The sequence below is a fragment of the Grampus griseus genome (genome assembly GCF_964374135.1).
Source record: "Grampus griseus genome assembly, chromosome: 2".
NCBI classification, from domain to species: Eukaryota; Metazoa; Chordata; class Mammalia; order Artiodactyla; family Delphinidae; genus Grampus; species Grampus griseus.
The window spans coordinates 165,635,538-165,657,950 of record NC_139018.1 but is presented as its reverse complement, the minus strand read 5'-3'; the positions used below and the strand labels follow the sequence as shown (position 1 = coordinate 165,657,950).

The 22,413-nt window shown below is 41.5% G+C and overlaps 1 protein-coding gene across 11 annotated transcripts in view; it reads right to left on the bottom strand.

Annotated features, from left to right (window-relative positions):
• The window catches only part of KIAA1217, a 326,913-nt gene that overhangs the window by 109,516 nt on the left and 194,984 nt on the right, over window positions 1–22,413 (bottom strand). For all 11 annotated transcript variants that reach the window (XM_082647790.1, XM_082647780.1, XM_082647782.1 and 8 more), the window contains exons 4-5: window positions 10,206–10,404; window positions 6,166–6,259 (exon numbers count right to left, since the gene is read on the bottom strand). In XM_082647790.1, the coding sequence (XP_082503916.1) occupies window positions 6,166–6,259; window positions 10,206–10,404 (293 nt within the window). The remainder of the gene's footprint in view (window positions 1–6,165; window positions 6,260–10,205; window positions 10,405–22,413) is intronic.

Here is a 22,413-nt window from a genome sequence, read left to right as displayed (position 1 = left end):
CTACCCAACAGAATTACTGGTTATCCCTTAATATCATCTGATTCCTAACACATGTTCAGATTTCCCAAATGGCTTCAAAGATGTCTTTTACGGTTGGTTTGTTCCAATCAGGATCCAAACATGGTGCACACGTGGCCTTTGGCTGTCAGGGGATAGAAGAGACCTGAGAAATAGAACAGTGTCCCCTCCCACCCTTTTTTCATGCCAGCAGCTTGTCGGCATAATTGAGCAATTGTCTTGGAGTATGTCTGATGCATGGAATTCCGGAAGGTATAGACAGTAAGTCCCCTACATACGAACCTTCAAGTTGCAAACTCAAAGATACGAACGTGCGTTTGCATGTCCAATCACGTAAGTTAGTTCATGTGTCTGGCATACATTGTCAGGTGTGTGCATCCCCTACAAATGGCTGTGCTTTTGTGTACTTTACTGTGCACTACTGTATAGAGTACAGTAATCAGTATCTTTATTTCAAGCCCAGGATGTCCGGAAGCAAGCATAAGAGCAGTGGCGATGTAGCTGGTACAGTACTACACAGCTGATTGTGTTAGTTGGGTACTTAGGCTCACTCAGTTGGACTTAACGAACAAACTGCAATTAATGAACTCACTCTCAGAACGGAACTCATTTGTATATAGGGGATTCACTGTATGTGGGGAAGGACAGTGCACTTCAGAAACTCGGAGCAGGAACTGAGGGGGCTCAGGCTGGTTGTTGGGATGGAGATGATATCGACCATCAGCCTGTGCTATTCTTTGCACAATGGCAAGTTGCGCTCAGGGACCTGACTTGGCAAATAGCTGATTGACTGGAGTAAAAAGAGCTGGGGAGACCGGTTAGAGGCTGTTGCATAATCGACTGATAGAAAAATAAAGAATGACAGAACTACAGCATCAGAGCGGTGCTGCTAAGAGCCTGGGATCTGCAGCCAAGCTGCCTGGATTCAGATCTCAGCTCTGCACTCTCTTGCTGTGTGGCCTTGGGCAGGTGTCTTCAAAAGACCTAAGCAACTGTTTGCTGAGCTATAAATACGAGGGCTTGTACCAATACCTGCCTCAAAATGGCGCCTTAAGGATTTCCATGAAATTACCCGTCAACGTGCTTCATCAATGCACAAAAATGTTAGCTATCGTGAGAGTAATGGTGCAGGCCAGGGCGGCAGGAGGTGTGTAAGAGTCCTTGCAGAGTGAAATGGACGGGCTCTGGGGACTGGTGGGATGGGGTGAGAAACAGGAGTTAGGCCGTTGAAGACTCTCTGATAACTCGACTTCTTAAATCTCTTCTCTCTCACCCTTCAAAACACACAGGCACATGCACACACGTACACACCATGTGCAGTCATGCACTCATTCACAAAGACAGAAAAACAGGGAGGAAAAGGCTTGGGGCTAAAAAAAAAGATTAGGATTTTTTTTTTCTTCTACAGGATACACTGGAAACACTGGAAGCACTGGAAGAATATCCATGTGGAGACAACCACTTGAAAGTTGAACACTGGTCTTGAACTCTAGAGAAATGGCAGAGTTAGGGACAGTTTTAAGGGTCACCTACATTGACCTAATGGTTAAATCAGTAGTAAGACAAAAATGACAAATGAAAAGGTGCAGATGAAAGAAAAAAAGCAAATTAAAACACACACACACACACACACACACACACACAGGTGAAGCCTGCCTGAAGGCACTGAAGACCAAGTAGAAGGAAAGAGGAAGAAGAAGAGTTAGTAAATGAAGGAGGCTGGGGTGTGTTTGCATGTAGGCAAGGGATTTAGAGATGACAGTGTAATGGGAACCAAGGTCTCTAAGGAGACCACCCGTCATAGTGAAATGCAGAGGTCAGATAGAAGAGGTCTGGGGGGCAGTGAGTTGGCCATTAGGAAGTAATTTAAGATGCAGGGCAATTCTGGGGAATGCATTCTCTATGCAAATGTGGAAGCTATCTTACATGCAAGTAAAAATTAAGACATACAGGAAGGAGAGAACTGACGGACTGGAGCAAAGAACCTTGGGAAGTAATCTCAAAGCACACAAGAAGGTGGAAAAGCCTGAAAACTGTGGAAAAGCCTGAAAACTGTGTAAGAGCCACTAGGTTTGGTGAACTGGAAGTCCCTGGTACCCTCTGAGAGCCACAGAATGGAATAGCTCATCTTCTGAGTTGTACATGTGTGAATTACAAACCCATGAGTACATATGTAATTTTGGCAAAAGGGCCCGTTCCATGTGGTGAGCTCAGCCCCTTGGGAACTTAATTATCAAAGCTACTATCTAATGTGATGAAACAAAAGCCAGGCGATTCATTGAGATCTGGGTGATTTGCACCCACATGTAAAGAGTGAGGGGATGCTCAGTCCCAGCAGAGAACCACAAGTCTCATTGGATAGACTAGCTTCAAAAATGCTCAGCTCAGGAAGGAACGAAAACGCTAAACTGAAAAGATACATGCACCCCATTGTTCACAGCAGCACTATTTACAATAGCCAAGACATCGAAACAACCCAAGTGCCCATTAACTGATGACTGGCTTAAGAAGATGAGGTGTGTGTGTGTATGTATGTGTGTATATACATACATACATATATATATATATATATATATACATACACACACAATGAAATATTACTCTTCCATAAAAAGAATGAAATATTGTCATTTGCACCAACATGAATTGACCTAGAGAATATTATACTTAGTGAAGTCAGACAGACAAATACTATATGATATCACTTATATGTGGAACCTAAAAATATTACAAATGAATCTATATACAAAACAGAAACAGACTCACAGACAAAGAAAACAAACACATGTTTACCGAACGGGAGAGGGAGGGAAGAAGGGAGGGACAAATTAGGAGTATGGGATTAATGGACACAAACTATTATACATAAGATAGATAAGCAATAAGGATTTACTGCATAGCACAGGGAACTATATTCAATATCTTATAATAGCCTAAAATAGAATATAATCTGAAAAAAATAACTGAATCCCTTTGCTGTACACCTGAAACTAACACAATATTGTATATCAACTATACTTCAATTAAAGAAATAAATCAATTTAAAAAATGCTCAGCTAGATGCTCAATGAAAAACTCGACACGTGTTTTCCCCGCCAAACATCTATTCCACGCACACCCTAAGGCCCCAAACCTCGGCGTTAATACTTTAGCTCTCCATGCTTCACGACTAACACCACTACCATCACTGCTCTGGATAACTGGCCGTTTTGGATCCGGAGTCTCACATTTTCTCCTCTCTCACAGGCAAGATATTAAATTCATTGTCTAAGGAAAGTCCCCGAGGCCACCACAAAGTGCTGGCATTGCCGCTGTCGTACCTCGGCCTGGTCCCACCCATGTTTTCCGAGACACGCATGTGTATTGGTAACGAGTGGGCAGCTGGGAGGTCTGGCCCAGGCTGCCTCTGGAGGCTGGTGGATGAAGACCAGCGACATGAGGTGCAGGGCTGCACAACTGCTTCAGGTGAGCAGTTATCATCAAATTCCTTCCCGGCCACGTGAGCATTGCAAACATACGAGAAGACGGAGCTCTCCACCCACCATGCAGCTTGGTTTAGTCTATAGCAGTTGATCCTTGCTTTGTTCTCTATTTCTGTTACCATGAGCAGCGGGCTTATGCAGCTGCGTTCCTGGCAGGACTCAACAAAGCTTCCTTTCCTTTAATAGCAAGGCAGCCACCTTCATCAAGAAGGAGACAGAATTCCAACCCCCAGAGCCAAAAGGTGAGGCAGAAGGAATTCCAGGTCTTTTAGCTTCTGGAATCCATCAATAGGGGCCAAGTTGCAAACTGCAGGCACGATCACACTGAGTTGGTTTTAAAACTGCGTTCTATTTCTCATTTCTAAGTCGTCTTCACTGAAACCTGAAAGTTTTTCTGTGGGTTGGATGGTGAACATTCGTTTCCCCTCCTCTAGGGCGAACAGTCTGACTTTCCTCCAGAGAACACTGCTGTCTAAAGCAGGCTGTGGGCCACTCGGAAAGTGACCCACAAGGGTCTCATTGAAAAGTAAAAACTGAACAACTCTACTGAAACCCAGAGCCAAAGTACTGAATCCTCATAGACTCTGTCCAGATGGTTAATACTTGATTTTCTCCGTGCTCACTGCTGCTCCTTACGGAGGTACCACATCTGCTCAAGAGTTAAAAACAGGTGTCCTCTCCAGCCATAAACAAGATTTTCAGAGGCGATTCTGAGGCCCCTGTGCGGACTGCATGTAGCAAAAACAGAACTCTGAAACTCATGAAACTTTGAAGGCTAGATGTCTCAAAAAGTAAGGATCTCCAAGGGAGCAAGGACTCTTAAGAATGTCACCGAGAAAGAGAAGAATGGGGTCATGAAAAGCAAAGTGTACCATAAAATCCGGCGCAGGCTTTGTGAATAGCGTGATTCCATCAGTCTTCACGTGGAGCTGGTTTATACTGAAAGTGTAATGCCTAAAAGCCAACTTCCAACTCCTAGCTTTCCTCAAGTAGCAGCACAGCCTCCACTTCAAATCACAGATTATTTCTGACATAAAAAAGCAGCCGTGGAGAATGTAAGAGGCCTCTTCCTCCAAAAGTGTGTAGGCTCTGATCCCACAATGTCATCACTCATCTTCCAGTCCAGAATGACATGGAAATTCTCCCAGCACTTTCTATCTTACCTCCTGGCCTCTTGGTCCTAAACTCACAGACCTAAACTCACAGACCCTGTGTGGTAGGCAGAACAACGATGTCTTCGTCCTAGTCCCCAGAACCTGTGACTACACGGAAAAGGGGATGAAGGTGGCCAATCAGCTGACCCTAATACAGGGAGATCATTCTGGAATCTTGGGCCCAATGTTATGACAAGTGTCCTTAACAGAGGAAGAGGGAGGGCTGGAGGTGTGATGAGGGAAGCAGGGTCAGAAAGATGCTATTTGGCTGGGTTTAGAGATGGAGGAAAAGGGCTACAAGATGAAGAATGGGGGTGGCTTCTAGAAGCTGGAGAAAAAAAAGGAAACATATTGTCTCCAAGCTTCTGGAAAGGAATGCCAGTGACCTCTTGATTTGAGTCCACTGGAGTTATGTTGGACTTCTGACCTCTAGAACTGTAAGGTAGTAAATCTGTGTCATTGTAAGCCACTAAATACATGATAATTTGTTACAGCAGCAGTACAAAAACTAATACCCACTGTCAGGAAGCACAGACCTTGAAGAACACTACTGCAACTCTAGGACAGACAGTGCCTGGGTTTCTTTGGCAATAGGACCTCCTCATTTACTTTTCTTCTAGTAAAACTCTTTTCAGCATCTAGTGCTAATCCTCAGAAAGGATGATATAAAATGGCGAGGCACCTTCTAAATTTGTGTGGGGCAATGGGTTGGGGTAGGGGAAAGGTGCATCTGGAGAAGTTAATCTTTTTTTCTTCTCATTTTTACTGCAGAGGAATGTAGCGCTACTGTTAGAAACTCAATCCCTTTCTAATGGACTTGCATTAGTGTGATTTTACAATCTGTCTTTTCAGTTTCCCTGTTCTTTATTCTTCAAAATATCCCTGTGTGCTTTGAATGTCTGGATAATCTTCTACGATGATCTAAATCTAGAGAATTTTAGCCCACAAAGCATGCGGATTTTTGTACTTTGCCCTCAACACAATTCAGGTGACATTGGATAATATTTAACACTATTTGCTGTTATAACAGCAAACAGTCCTGAATTAGGAGGTGAATAACTTAATTAGGCTGCTAGGACTTGGCATAGCAGATATAAGGATATTAATAGATTCTACATGCAGTTGTGCACGGGCTTTGTTGTTGTTGGTATGTTACCCTTGTTTTTAACTGGAGAAAAAACAGCAAGAGATCCTCTGAGTAAGTTAATATATTATAGACCAAGAACTCTTTCATGTACAGATTTTCAGGACCCCCCTGGAGTCAGGATATAACTAAACTCCATGCTTAGAGGTGAATTAGGATGTGTGAAGCCCTGTTTCAATCCCTTTACTCCAAATGATAAGGAAATCTGATTTCTCTACCAATGAACAAATAATGAGTTATCAGACAAGAAGAGCAGTAAGAACCCCCCAGATCTGGTGTTTGGGTGTGATTACACAGGGAACCAACACCAGAAGGAGGGATGGTTCAACCCACAGAATTCAAGTAAAAATAGAACAGGGACACTTACCCTCACGTCTCCGTTCACAGTTTTCGGCGTGTGGTTGAATGCGTGGGCAGGATCCTTGTTGTACACTTTGAGAAGGGATCTGTCCTGAATGTTCCTGGAATCGGAAACATCAATAACTATGGCAGATGAAAGGAGCCTTATTTTGGCCATTTCCTCCGTCTGCCCGTAAGCATCAGGTAAAAGACATCCACAGACAATCTAGCCGTTGTGTGCAATCAACCAGGCAAAACGTTCTTTTACCATAAAAATAGGCAAAAATAAATAAGGCAAAGGAGAAAAATGACTTCAGCTTTTCTTTCCTTTCCTTTTTATTTTGGTTCCTCAGCAAAGTATTATTCTTTCCCCGCAGTTCTCCACCCGTAAACATCGGGTAGCATAAACCTTCTTTCAAGATTCTGGGTAATGAAAGTTAACACTTTAAGAAACAATAAAGCTCCCATATTTACAATACATTCAAAGGAATTTGGTTAATATTTAAATATTTAATTGTTTACTTTGCCCAGACACCTGGTTTTCTACTTATCTCACGAATACATGCAAAGGAAAAATGCTTTTTTTCCCTTCAAACACCTTAAGCAAGGGAAAGAAAATGTATTTGCAGTCCAGAAAAAAAAAAGTACCACAAAGATCAAAACTAGTATCTTTACGATGCCTTTTTTTTCTTCCATAGTGGATTTTTTTTTTTTGAAGGCATTTAAAAATTTTACTAGATTCTTCTCTCCATAGTGGATTTTTAAAAATACTGTTCTACATACAAGTTGAATTACAGGAAAAGCAGCGGATAAATTCTTCCACTGGTCTGTCTCTCCCTCTGAAAACACTTAGAACCCTGGAGTCACTCGTACTGCTGCAAAGGACAGAACCACAATTTGCTAAGAGCCTACCTCAAAATTATTTAAGAGCTTAGGAATGTCTACGAAGTCCTTCGCCCTCCACCTGCGGCTTTCATCAGCAGAAGGGACACCCCCAGGAACGTTTAGCCCCGTCTACACTGTGATTCCTGCCAGTGCCAGCGTGGTGAGCTCAGGGAACCCTGTGCAGGAAGACACGTTCCTTTCCTCCAGCTGCAGCCACATGTTCTGTGGGCCGATCGCAATCATTGGGATTATTGGGTTGTGCTTCTGTTTTCAACGAAGTGGCGCATCCTTGGACGAGGCTCGCTTCCCTCCAACAAATACCCATCAGTGGTTGCTTTAAAGCAGTGACTAGCCCCAGCTTGCACGGTTGCTCCAAATTTCAAGCAGCTCATTAGAAGTCTGCTTAAGGGGAGGCGTGCGGTCCTTGTTATTAGAAGGGACTAAGTTACTAGGAGGTAAAGAGGTTGCGGAAGAAAAGGATGTGGGGATTCACTGCAGGAACTCACCCTGTGGCTGGGAGGAGGAGGGGGCAAAGTCCCAAGGGACGATGTAAGGAAACTGAAAACCTTACTTGAGCCATGAAAAAAACTCAGTGTGGGTCTGAAGGTATTTAAAACACAGGAGGTTGATTTATTAATTTAGAAACATGTTCATCCAAGATGAACCAACAGTAAAGGCCCAGCTTGCGTTTACCATGGCGACATTTACAACACAGAATTTCGGCCTAAACTCTCTGTAGCATTTCCCTAAGGAAAAGGTGGAGAACCCAACACCATGATGAAAGAACCAAATGTTTAACAAATATACCGTCACTTCAAAAATATTGGATGTGAAATGATATTTGTCTCTGGGTTTAGAAGACTAAAGCCAGTGTCTTCAGGTAAAATCTACACACTACATTTTTTTTTCTTGCAAGGAGCGAGGTTCTATTTAATGCTGATGGTGAAATAAAATAAAATAAAATATACTTGGGGCATTTTATGCATAAAAGCAAAGAATAATAATTCTTTGGAAAGGACATACATGTGATCATCTCACATAAATATTATAATCATCACCACATAAACACATTTTATCCACTTAAATATTTTGAGATCTACTTTTTATATGTAAATCAAAACACTGAAAAGTAAAATTATAGACAAATTTATAAACCAAGGACTTTCCACTTAAACATTTTAAATGAGATTTTAAAAAAATCAGGCTATCAGTACCGCAGCCTAAGAATCAAGGAGACCATCACTTCCGCAAATAGAAACAAACTAACTGAAAATTATTATTGTTTAAAGTGATCACTTCTCTCAGGCTCTGCTTTCATTTATTGGGTTGGCCAAAAAGTTCATTCAGGTTTTCCATAACATCTTATGGAAAAACCAGAATGAACTTTTTGGCCAATCCAATATTTTATCAACTGAATTTGCATCAAGAAAGATCATCTCAGTTTGGAAGTTTTGGGTACCTTTTCCTCTTTGTCGTCCCTCCCATTTCTCCTTTTGTGACTACGTCACACATTCCCAAAGAATGTGTGCAGAAAGTCTTAGTAGTCATACTCTGAGGCTTGGGAAAGCCTCTAGAAAATCATGACTCATTGTAATACAAAAATTCTTGTACGGGCTGCAAGACAGTGGGGTCCAACTGCTTACAATAATCTCATCAGCCTTGAGCTCCACAATCGAAAGTGGCTTTGTGTAGTTTCATGTGTATTTATTATTACCATATCCCTCAAGTTCTCTAACTGCAAAACGCAGAAATTCAAGAAGATGGTTGTCCATGTTAAACCACTACATGGGATTATATTACTGTGAACATACTCTCTAAATATCACATGATTACTTCATGTTTAAGTTTATGCTTTGTAAATTCAGGATTTTTTTGGTGACAGCTGGATCAATAATTTATTTCAAAAAACAAATGTGAATTTTCTGAAACCCATGAATATTGAAACATGTTTTTAAAAAGCAGGAAGGTTGGGTAACAGATATAGCACCTCTACCTGAGGGCATGTGTCAAACCTTGAAAGCTCTAAATTACTCATATGCCTTGGTACATGCCTAAATATGTCATTTCAGATCACTGTTAGATATTTATCAGTTTACATTTATTATGCACTAAAGGCATATTTTAAAAAAGTAGTTCCTATTAATTCCATGATGAAGAAACAGGAAAGTCTGCTATCCCCACAGGGAAGGAATCCACAAGTCCAAGTTGGGGCCCAGATGAGTTGAGGGGAGAACATTCTGAGGGAATAAAAAATTCTTGGCCCAGAATATGGACAGTCAGGTTTGGGTCTGGGTTTAGAAATTAATCGGCTACATGATCTTGAGTAAGTCTTAATATTTATGCATCTGAGGTTCTGGTCCCATCAAATGAAAGGGCTGGATGAGTCGCTCAATCATTTTTTTCCGCTCTAGAATGTTCAGCGGCTATACTAGCGACTGCTTACTTGCGTTGATTTAAGTCCTGTTTCTCAGGCTTGTTTGGCTGGAAGAGCTCAGATGGTCCCTTCTGTTCTATGCACAACACCCCTGCGGTTGATAAAGGCGTTTCTCTTTCCATGCCACCTGCCACAGCATGACTCCATTTAGCCTCGTTTTAGAGTACATTTTACTAGAAGCCCAGGAGAAAGCTCACTGAGAAAGTGGGATCCTTTAGTAAAGGCCAACTATTTAAGAAACAAATGGAAAAGGAACGCTTCTTAGCCTCCTTTCTTGTGGACAATAGCATAGAGTCCACTGCTTTTATTCTAACTTGTTCGTATAAAGAATAGGCCAGTGAGATCATTACCTAAAATGTCTACAGGCTCTGTCTGTGATGACAAGAACCCTTGAGAAGGAGTTGGTTAAATTCCACCTGTAAGTATAACCTTCAACTCATATGATCTTTCTGGGCCTTAGTTCTCCTAACTCTTAGATGAACAGCAGACTGGCTCATTTCTTCCATTCCTTTCACAAGTAACATGAAAAGATCTGTGTGGGAGAAGTCTGTCCTCACCTTTGTAAACCAAACCTTGTCAATAAGTTCTAGAAAACCAGATAGTGGTTTCACACCTGGGTAAAATAAACCTGCCCACCAGGACAACAGGTGTGCTTTCTTCACTGGAACACAAAGAGATAAGGAGTCGGAACCAACCGTCAACGCAAGATGGTGGACACACGCACACGAACAAATGACGTAACTGCTTACCTGACATCATTTAACTCATAATAGACATTTCTGCTTTCATCTTTGATGTAAATGGCGACACTGGGCGACTCCAGCATTTTCATGGTGAGCTGCTGTGGAAAGGCACTTACGAAGAGAGCACGGATTGTGTCTGCACTTGTAATTTCATTCGGCATCCTGAGCTGCTTGGTTTCATCTCCATACTGGAGATAAAGAACCCCTGCGCACAAGATGGACACAGTTATCAGTCACAGACCAAGACTCAACGACACACAGCACAAGCTAAGCCACTTCTGCCCTACCACAGGCAGGAATGTTCCGGACACGCTTGCAAAGCACATCACCAGAGACATGTGTTTGGAATTTCCAAGAAATGCACTCTCTGGTTATGATGTAAATACCCACTTTTATTCTTTGGAGTCTGGGCAGGTGTTAAAGAGGCTCATTTTCAACTATTTTAAAACCAAAAGGACAAGAAGCTAACCTTTGGTAACCTAAGGCAAAAGACAACAATACTTAATTCCCTTGAAAGGTATATTTAGGAATTTGACCCCATAGGGTGAATTTTTTCCCACATCTTTCACTGACCAGGAACACAATCATTATAGCCATAGGTAAACGACATAGGTTATGTCTTTATGTCCATTCAGAAATGTTTTAGGTGGAAATGCATTTCTGTGGCTCTAATACATATTGAATGTTAATATCAAATGAAAATATCTGCAAGAGCCTGGTGCCCCAATGTATCAGAAAGAAAATGGAACAAATCAGTTACACAAAGAACAACACAAGCACAGGATCATAGCATTTTAAACTTCCAGGGGGCATGTGGTTCCCCATGAACCCTGCCTCCCAGCCGTCACGGCCCTGTGGAGTGTCCCTTCCCACGTGGGGTCTGGGCTTGGCCACGTGACCTGCTTTGGCCAATGGGACACTAGCAAGTGTGACGCAAAACGGAAGCTCAATACGAGTTTGCACAAGAGAGCTTGCCTTCTTGGTGAGTGTGGTCTTGGACGCTCCCTCACGGAACCAAGCGTCCATGGAGCCCAACCGAGGCCACATGAAGAAGAACGGAAGCCCTGACTGACGGCCCCCGCTGAGCACCCATTCTCCAGCCAGGACCACTGGCCAGTCATGTGGGTGCACCATCTTGAGAGGGGAACCCTCAGTCCCAGGAGAGCTGTCCCAGCCAATGTCCCATGGAACAGAAATGAGATGCCCCCTCCACACACTGCCCAAATGGCAGAATCATGAGCAAATAAACAATTGTGGTTGCTTTAGGTCACTATGTTTAGGGTCACTTGTTGTTCAGAGATAGATAACTGCGTCGGGACGGAAGATCCTGACATTTCGTTTGGACTCCTACTTCTTGTGAGAATCTCCTGAGGCACTCTACCAGGCCCAACAGAGTAATTGTTGGCAGGAGAGACTCGAAATAGAACAGAATGTGACTTGTGCTTAAATATGGCAGTTGATGTAACCAATTTATGTCCATCTCCTTCTGAAATTCCATTCAGATGACAATGAAGAATTAAAAAAGTGTACATCAAAGAATTAAGGGGAGGAGAGAGGAGACAACAGCAGACGAGAGAAAGCTGACACCTAGGTCTTCAAGCACAGAACTCTGCATAACTGCAGGGCCAGGGAAGTTCGGGAAAAGAGGCACCAGATTCTTCTGAAGCTAAGAACGCAGAGTGAGTGGAACGCATGAGGGCTGGCTGAATCTTTGTAATGGTGCAACACGCTTCCTCCATCCCCCTGTCTACGCCATTCAGCCAGGCGATTCCCCAAAGCCACAGCAGAACCACTGAAGAGGTTGAACCCACGGACTGGATTCTGGGTCACAAAGCACAGGGGAAGGTGCATGAGGTGCCCTCTGACAAAATTCTGGCAAAGGGCTGACGTCTTGGTCAGGAAACTGGAGGAAAGCTGACTGTCCTCCAAGAACAGACCAACAGATTTTTGAGGGTAAGGTTTCGATTCTGTCCGGTCACTCCATCGTGAAGCACCCTGGGCCATATATAAAAGCTTCCAGTGAGTACAACCGTGCCTCGCTTATGCATGAACAGACTAGCAAGGGTTAACAGACATTTCATAAAGCCTCTTTCATGTGAGAAATAAACAGAAAACAGAAACTCAGAAGAGATGAGACAGTCCAAGAAAAGGGGAAATTTGGAGGGCAAGAGCGAGCTCTGGGGACCATGAGAACAGAAATGACAAATTCAGTGGAGAAGAAAAAGTTGACGAAATCTCAAAAAGGGCAGCAAAACGACTACGAGAGGGGAAAAGGTGAGAACCAGTAAGAACAATAGAGAATGACTTCAGAGCCTCTCAATTCCTAATAATGGGGATTTGGGTAAGGAGGTCAGGAAAAGCAGAGCAGTTTTCCAAAAGTATTATAAGATTTTTTTTTTTCTCCCCAAACTGAAGGACATGAGCTTGGAGACTGAAAGTGTTCATGAAATGCTCAACACACTCAGGCTTGTCCCTGAGACGTTCCAGATGGCAGGGGAAACACAGAGGTTCCTACAAGTTCCCAGCGGGTGTGGAGAAAAGTCACAGAGGAAGGAGAAGTCAGAAGGGCATTCGCTTTCTTAACAGCAGCCCAGAAACCAAAGACAATGGAGACACAGCCTCGAAAACCCGGGAGGAAATATTTTTGATCTAAGTCTGTATTTATCCAAACCATTCATCAAGTCTTTCATTAAAGTCAGCTTCCCAGCGAGGCCTCCCCTCACCACCTTCTCCAAAATTTCAGCACCCACTCTGTCTCATATTTCATACCCCAGCCCTGCTTCATTTTCTTCCTGAGTGTTTTTCACTAGACACTGTAACTCATATTTTCATTATTACTACTGTTTATTGTCAGTCTCTCCTGCCGAAATGGAAGCTTCATGAGGCCAGGGATTTTAAAAAATACATCCAATTCCTCTTGTCTCTTTTTAATTTTTTATGATGTATGTATTTATTTATTGGCTGCACCTCACGGCTGGCGGAATCTTAGTTCCCCGCCAGGGACTGAATCCGCATCCTCGGCAGCGGAAGAGCAGAGTCCCAACCACTGGACCGCCAGGGAATTCGGCCAGGGATTTCTTTAAAAATGTTTCTTGTTGTTGATGTTCACCAGGGCAGCCTTAGTACCTGTGATACTACCAATGATATAGTAGGTTCTTAATAAATATTTGTTGAATGAATGAATGAATGAATGAATGATTTATTAGTCATCCAAAAGGAATGTTCATTTGGGGATCCATCTGAGCTGTAAGAGCTTTTGCTGCATGATGTGAACAGCCTAGGAATCTTGTTCCTGGTTTGGATACACATGAGAAGCACGTTCTGAAGTGGCCATTTCCTTGATTGGAGTAGACCTTCAGAGAGTTAGTTTTCTAGAATTTCCATGCTGTTACACGTTTTTCAGTGTACAGAAAAAGCCTTTCAAGCCTGTCTGATCATAGATTGTGCAACGTCTTTGCCCCGAACGCGAGATGTGGTGACTGTCCATGTGATTGCTAATGTCATATCCAAAGGCCAAAACCACTCTTGAGGTCTGAGCCCCAACTATGCCTGGGTGGGGCCCCTGTACATGGGCCACTAGTGGCCTCACTACAGTCAAATATCACGGCCTCATTCCCCAAAAGGGCCTGGTTTTCATTCCCACATCTGCATTCTGTACGTGTGTGTGCTTGAAATAGAATTTGTAGGCTGCTCTGAGTGAAAAAAACAATTGGGGCTAAACTACAGTTACCTCGGGGTCTGGGTGGTGCAGCTGCCAGCTGGGTACACAAGTCCAGTTACAGATCGTGAAAATCCACAGAAGACGGAAAAGATGCTTTACAAACAGAGGAGAAGAGTCTTTTTACACTTGGTTCGGTCTGCCTTCTCAGTTCAGGAAAGGTATTTAGAAATGCTTAAACTCAGAAGGAATTTTCTGAATCTACGATGGCGTGTTGTTGGCACGGTGATGAGATTCAGCATGCTCTGGCATTCTTCCCTCGCGCTGAGTTAGTGCTGGCTGTTCCAGATTCAGAGGAAGGCTGAAGGACGTTAGATGATAAACTCCCTTTTTGTGAAGAAGGGAAGAGGACATGCGAAATGCATTTATAGGATGTCTGCTGTGTGTCAGGAACGGTACGCGTGTAATTTCACTGAATCAGCATCTCTGATGAGGTCGGTGTTATGGCCCCATTTCACAGATAGGGAGAAGGTAGCTCAGGAGGTCCAAGTAACTTGCCACAAGTTACAGGTGGTAAAATGGCTTAACTAACTTATATACCCCACTTTGTCAATCCGCAGAAGCCACAATCTCTCCCTGGAAGCACACAGCCTCTAAAATTTTGCATTTAGCCACATCCATTTCCTCTAGCTGGCCTCTCTGGACCATCTTAGCTGTCCTTACACTTTTAGCCTGACCATCTGCTTGAAGATGTGGAAGCATGATGGGGGCAGCTTGGAAAAAATATTCCTGTCTTGAAGTCAACTGAAGTAAATGATGACACGTGGTTAGAAATAATGCACGTGCTGGGGGAGTAGGGGAAGGCGCAGAGCCCTGAAAGCAAGAGTGTTGAAAGGAACCTCACAGCACTTGCAGACCTTCTGAGAAGCCTGAACACTTGGGTTCTTCCATCTCAATGGCTCTGCAAATGGAATGTGTGTTTGTCACCAAGAACTCTTGGTGACATTCTGCAAAAAATTAAGTGCACTTGGCAGGTCACATCGTGTTACACATCCTCATAATTTTCTGAATCTCAGAATCCATTCCAGAATGCGGGACATCTTCTAAAATGTTCTTTATCTTCATATGGCATGCAAGGATTTTCACTGTGTGACCTTGCTAAGAACTGAATATTCATGTTCCTCCAAAATTCATGTTAAACTCCTAATCCCCACTGTGATGGCATTTGGAGGTGGGGCCTCTGGGAGGTAATTAGGTCATGAGGGTGGAGCCCCTTCCCCAATGGGATTAGCACTCTCATAAGAACAGACATGGCAGAGTTTCTTTTCTATCTCTGCTCTCTGGCTTGTGGGGATACAATGAGATGATGGCTAACTGCAAACCAGGAAGTGGGTCCTACCCAGCCACTTTGACCTTGGACTTCCCAGCCTCTGCAACTGTGGGAAATACATTGTTGTCTAAGACACCCTGTCTTCAGTAATTTGTCACAGCCGCCCAAACCAACTAAAACAGACCTCAGCCTCCCGTCACTGCCTTATTACCCCAAATCACGCCACATTCCTAGGACATCATAGTTGTACTGGACATTGTGCTGCTCTGTGACCTTATGAAGCACGCTCACTCTCCACGCTGTGCCACCCACTTGGGGGACTTTCCCACCACTTCTGCGTAGCACGTGCTCTATCTCTGAGCCATCTTCCGCCAACACTTTTCCATTAAGAATTGAGGAAATTTTCTCAAATATGTCTTATTGAAATTGCAAGCATGACTTTTGCATTTCTGCGAAATTCTGCATCCCAATTAGCTGTATTCATCAAAGGGTAATAGATAGTAAAGTGTTAGGCACATAATAGATGCTCAGATATCTTTTAGCTGAAATCAATTCTCCCGGTAACATGGCGACAACTTAATCAGACGTAGGCTTGCCTTCTGGAATGCCTTCTACAATTTCCCCTAAACGGCATTTTCTGCAGGCAGATGATGGTGACAATTCCAAATGACCTAAATGCCTCCGTTTCTCCAAATCCAGTTTAAGACTAGGCGAATCAATACACATTGTAACTGGCAAATGGCTAATGCCCTAAAAATACAAAGAGCTCTCAGAGTACTTTCTGATGGAAAACTGACAACTTTCACCTTAATAAGAAAAACATAAATATTAAAATAATAAGATAGCTTTTTATACCCATGAAATTAGCAAAAGTTTTTACAATAAAATAAACAGGGCTGACAGGAGCTGGGAAAATGAGTTCCCTCACAAACCACTGCTGGGAAAGAAAGTTGATCCCACTTCTCCAAAGAGCTACTTGGCAATATGCGTCAAAAGCCCCCAAAATACACATATGGTTTGAGCCAGTAATTCAACTTCTACACGTTTATGCACAAAGATATACTTACCAGGATGCTCAGTAAATCATCGTTTATAAGAATAAGTGGGTGGGGGGGGGAAGAGTGGATTCCTCTCTAGAGGATTCATTTAATTAGAGGATTCATTTAATTAGAGGATTCATTTAATAAATCAGTTCACATAATAAATCCATTCACTGGAACACTACACTGTTATTAAAAGGAATTCTAAAAGAAAATGGCAATGAGAAAAAAATTTGTCAAGTGGCAAAGTATGTTATAAAACAGAAAGGAATTAGACGTTAAAAAATCAATTAATCACCTTAATGGCAGTGATGGATCCAAGTTTGTGGGTCCTGAAGCTTATTACAATTTTGAGGGACCTCCTTCAGAATAAGAATACCAAGTTAGAAACATAAAATTCATTATGAAAGTAAATCATTTATTTATAGGGGCCTGAACCTTGGTCTCATCAGGTTCATGGTTTAGTCTTCCTATTTGATGAATGTCCAGAGAGGTTGTCTCTGGGTGGGAAGTTCCTGGGCGATGCTCTTTTCTTCATGATTTTCTATATTTTTTATATTTTCTCAAATTAGCACGCTTTGATTCGATCATCTTAAAAGATGACCCTCACAGATCTAAAGAGACTGGCCAGTTAGGGTTTCTATTCAGTTAATTGGGTAATTTTTTAAGCCAGAAGTGATGGGCCAAGGGAGGGGAACAATTAAACTATGAGTGGAGCTGGCAGAATGTAAACTGGCATCTGAAATGGGGAAGACATTGGTATTTAATACAAGCGAAAGATTCTAGTATAGTTAATGTCGTGGTGTTATCCTTAAGAGACTGAATTTAAGAGTCTTATGATTTAAAAAAGAAGTGTAATGCACTGAAATGTACCTTGGACGGACTTGTAGAGATGGCTTTATTCATTCAAGAGACCAGCCTCTATACTGTGCCAGGAATGGGAGGTACAGCGGTAAACCAAGGGTCACACCCTGTGTTCTAACCTACACAGTGGTTCCATAAATGACACTGTTATGTAGAAGTTAACAATTCAGGTCCAACACCAGCTGACATTTTGTTTCAGACACAGCAGCAGTTTGAAGACCTGGCCACATGTGTTCCTTGAAAAGTGCTACCATGCCCTCTGATGTCGGAAATAGTTCACATTCCGGAGAGGACTCACGTTGCCACGCCCCTTCCTACGGAATAGCTTTTCAAGTAGGTGACAAAGCAAGATGTTGAGCGTTGCCTTACATGGAAGAAAAAGATAATAGAAAATGTGTTCTCCACAGGAAGTCTGGATGCTCTTTTATTCTGGGGGGGGGAGGGGTGGGGAATAACTTTACTCAGCTTTTAGTGTCTTTGATTTAGGTAAATACCAAATCTTTGCTGCAGTAACTGAAATGGATTATATCAATCAGATATTTTCTTATTTCTTTCAGACATGTGATATTTAAAGACAAGGCAAGACTTTGTTAAGTCTTTTAACTAATTTATCTTCTATGAGTTATAACTGGAGAACGATGAAGACCCTATGGAAAGTCTTCATGAGGGACTGAAAAATTGCAGCAGCAATTTTAAGCGAAATGCTAATTTAGAACGTGCTTTAAAGAGTCATGACTGTGGAGCAACACGTGTTAGAATCATGACAGGGTGTGTAAAAAATAAGTTTGTATAGAAGTTAAATATGATAGAGTCTTGCCCACCCAACAACCTGACTGACAGCAGTCAGTGGACAGAGATCCTTCTGGGAGGTACTCATTCTTGACATAGACTCTTAGTAACGGCATCGGTAGTGCTTAATCACTTAACTTGGTTTTGTTCCAGACAAATTAGTACAGTTGGGACTCAAGTGAAATGATAATACTGTTGAAGTGAGCATCCCAAAGCATTTCTCTAAAAAACACTGATATCTGTTGATAACTTTTGGAATTCAGGCTGTGTTAAAGATGTGCATATCTAAGATGCTGATTTCTGGTGCCATGAGCCAGTCCTTCCCAGTGGGTCTTACTGCCCTCTTACATGGAGAGTTAGACACTTGACTATGAAGAGGTTACAGTGCAAAGTCACTCAGAGAAACAGCAGCCGGGTCAATAATTTAATCTTAAAGCTTACTCAACAATTAAGGCAAAACATATTATAAGGACTTCCCTGGTGGCGCAGTGGTTGAGAATCCACCTGCCAATGCAGGGGACACGGGTTCGAGCCCTGGTCCGGGAAGATCCCACATGCCGCGGAGCAACTAAGCCCATGTGCCACAACTACTGAGCCTACGCTCTAGAGCCCGCGAGCCACAACTACTGAAGCTCATGTGCCTAGAGCCTATGCTCTGCAACAAGAGAAGCCACTGCAATGACAAGCCCGTGCTCCGCAACAAGAGAAGAGCCCACTCGGCACAACTAGAAAAAGCCTGCATGCAGCAATGAAGACCCAATGCAGCCAAAAAAAATAATAAAGTTAGAAGAAAAAGAGCAACAGAAATTATAAAAAATATATATATTATAAGAAAATGCTGTGAGAAACATAACTGATTGTGCGTATACTACAACTGTAATTGGATTCTTTCTTACAGTTAGGGTGAACTGCTGGTTAAATTAAACATTGCCATATCAACTCATTTTATAAGGCTAGTATTCACCTGGATATTAGGAAAGTAATAAAAGGAAAGACTTCAAATTTAAATGCAATCCCCTAGATTAAATAATAGCAAAGCAACTCTAGCAATGTATGAAAAAAGTACATCATCACCAAGAAGAGTTTATCTCAGGAGTGTAAAGATGGTTTAACACTAGAAAATCTAGTACTAATATGTTCTGCAATAATAAATAAGTAAAGAGAAACTCTATAGTAATCTTGATAGTGTCAGAAAAATGTTAAGAAAAATCCAAAACACATCTATAATTTAAAAAAAAATACAATAACTTAAGAATTAAAGGGCTTCCCTGGTGGCGCAGTGGTTAAGAATCCACCTGCCAATGCAGGGGACAGGGCTTCGAGCCCTGGTCCGGGAAGATCCCACATGCTGCGGAACAACTAAGCCCATGTGCCACAACTAGTGAGCCTGTGCTCTAGAGCCCATGAGACACAACTACCGAGCCCGCGTGCCACAACTATTGAAGCCCGTGCACCTAGATAGAGCCTGTGCTCCACAACAAGAGAAGCCACTGCAATGAGAAGCCCTCGCACTGCAACGAAGAGTAACCCCAGCTCACTGCAGCTAGAGAAAGCCCACGTGCAGCAACAAAGACCCAACGCAGCCAAAAATAAATTAAAATAAATAAATTAAAAAATAATAAAATAAAAAAAAGAATGAAAGAGAACTTTCTTAATGTGGTGAAAGGCATCCACCAAAAACCTCCGACAAGCACAGCACTCTATGATGAAATCTTAGAGGCATTCTCTTCAAATTCAGAATTTTTGCTATCTTTGCAGCTAAAGTTCCAGTCAATACAAGAAAAAGAAATACAAGGCATATGGATTGGAAGGGATCACCAAAATTGTGATTATTCTTAGATGATATAACAGAGAATCCAAGGAAACCTGCAGACACGGTGTTAGAATATGACTGAATAATATAAGATCAATATAGAGACTCGAAAGCCACCCCAAATACTAGAAAAAAATCAGAGAATATAGTTTGATAAAAACATACCACTTATAACAATATGTCAATTTTGAGGAACAATAGTAAGAGGGAGTATTTTCCTACCAGATATCAACACTATTAGGACAGTGTGGTTTTGGCACAGGGATAGAACAAACAGGACTACGGAACAAAATAGATTGCCTAGAAGAAGACACAGGTTTTATGAAAGCTTGGTATGACTGAGGTTGTGGTACAAGTCCATGGAGAAACAACTATTCAATACACAGTGTCAGGAAAATTGGTGCACCATATGGAAAAAGTAAAAAATATATCCTTTCCTTACAGCGTAAGTAAAATAAATTCCTAATGGACTAAAGACCTATGTGTGAGAAGCTAAACTATGAAACAAAATGAAACATGGTGTTGTATCCTTGCATACTGGTAGAGGAAAAGACTTTTAAAAGAAATAAAAACTATAAACCACAGAGAAAAGTATTGCCTTTTTTTTTTTTTTTTTTTTCCGGTTGCACCACATGGCTTTCTGGGTCTTAGTTTCCCGACCAGGGACTGAACCTGGGCCTTCGGCAGTGAAAGTGCAGAGTCCTAACCACTGGACGGTCAGGTAACTCCCAGAAAGTATTGCTTAATTAAAATGAATATTCTGTACTACAAAAGACACTGAAAACAAAGTAAAGAAGACAAACCAGAGTCTGAAAGAAGATATTTATAACTCACATGCTCTACCAGGGATTAGTAGTCCGAATAATTAAAGAACCCTCATAAATCAATAAGAAAATAGAAAATGGGCAATAGTGGATATGCAAAAATGGATATAAATAGGCAACGCATGGCAGAAGAAACCCCAGCAGCCAATAAATATAAAAATGCCCAATCTCACTAGTAATTATGGAAACAAAAATGGAAACAATGATGTACTATTTTATACCCACCAGATAGGCAAAAGTCAGTAAATCCAATAATCTCAATTACTGGCGAAGCCATGGGAAAATGGGGTCTGTTATTCACTGCCGGTGAAAGTGAAAACTTGCACAATCATTTTAGGACACCTGGTGAAATGTCAGATGTGCACACTGTAAGCTCGCTATTTCCTGTAAATTATCCATCACAGATAAAAATCTCATGTGTGGTCACCGGCCCCATGGTGCTCACTGTGGCACTATTTCTCATTGATTTGTTCTCAGTGGTTCATTCATATAATGGAATTGTCAACAACAGTTATAATGAATGAAGTAGAACCACATCTACCAACATGGATGAATCTCCAAAAGGTAAAGTTGAGTGAACACAGAAAGTTGCAGAAGGATACACGCAGTGCGATCCCATGTATGTAAGGTTTTATAACACAAAATAGTAATATATATTGTTTATGCGTGTACCAAATACAGCACAAGCGCCAAAACTTGCATGGCAGTTATACTCTCCAACTGCAGGGGTCGGTTAGCCCTGGGAAAGAAGAAGGAGGGAGGGGAGAAGATGGGGCGTTACATTTTACTTCTTTAAAAACATATGAAGCCTGAAGCTATTATAGAAATATTACCTTTCTTTTTAACATTTGAGGGCTACCAGAGGTCAGCCTGACTATATTTTGATAAGCTTTGCGGGGGGGAATAAAAAAAATAAAATTTGACAACTTACATAGCACTTGCTGTGTGCCAGGCACTGATCTAAACCTTCTCCAAACAGATTAACTCATTTAATCTTCTTTATGAGGTTGCTATTGTAATTATCCCCATTTTACAGATGAGGAACACTGAGGCAAAGAGAAGTAACCTGTATGACTCACCCAGCTAATGATCTTAACCACTGTGCCACTCTGCCTCTTAGGTGTTAAACGGATGCGAGTATCTGTTTAATTTCAGTAATGTCTACTATGTTATTATATTGTTAGGTTTTCTGTACTTTTTCCTACCAAAAAAATAAAAAAATAAATCATTTTTTTTAAATGTTAAAATAATACTATCTAAATAGTGTTGCTTCCACAGAGCACCCAGATCTGACCCAGGAGCTTAAACCTGGATGTAGTTATAGAAATTGGCAAGTTTTCCTCGGCTTTTGATAAAAAAGTGGGTGTTGAAATTCTATAATACAGACCCAAAGAGTAAAGGCCACAAAAGGAAGCAGATTTCCTTGAAGAACACAAGTATAAAAGTACAATTATCATGGTCCCAGAAAAAAATTAATTGGCCTTTTATGGATATGAAAAGTACAACTTTTACAGAATTTCCAATGAATGTTTTCCAAGTATCAGAAAGACTTTGACTATAAATCAAAATGTATACATACCCATCCCACTAGGAGATTTATACATCGTGCATGGTCTTCAATCACACTGATTAGCAGATTTAAGCCCAGAGATTACGGACATTAGTGAGAAACCATCTGAGTTAATCGGAAATTTATTTTCTTCTATACGAAATTATTAGTGTCTTACATAATAATAACCAGTAATTATTATGGATGAATGAATATATCTTTAGAAAACTTTTCAGTATGAAATGCTGGTTTTTATATAAATTACATGTAGATTTAAAAATACCCACCCATATATAGTGTTATGAATTTTATTGTTCAGAATTTCTTTTATTTTCTATTATTATATG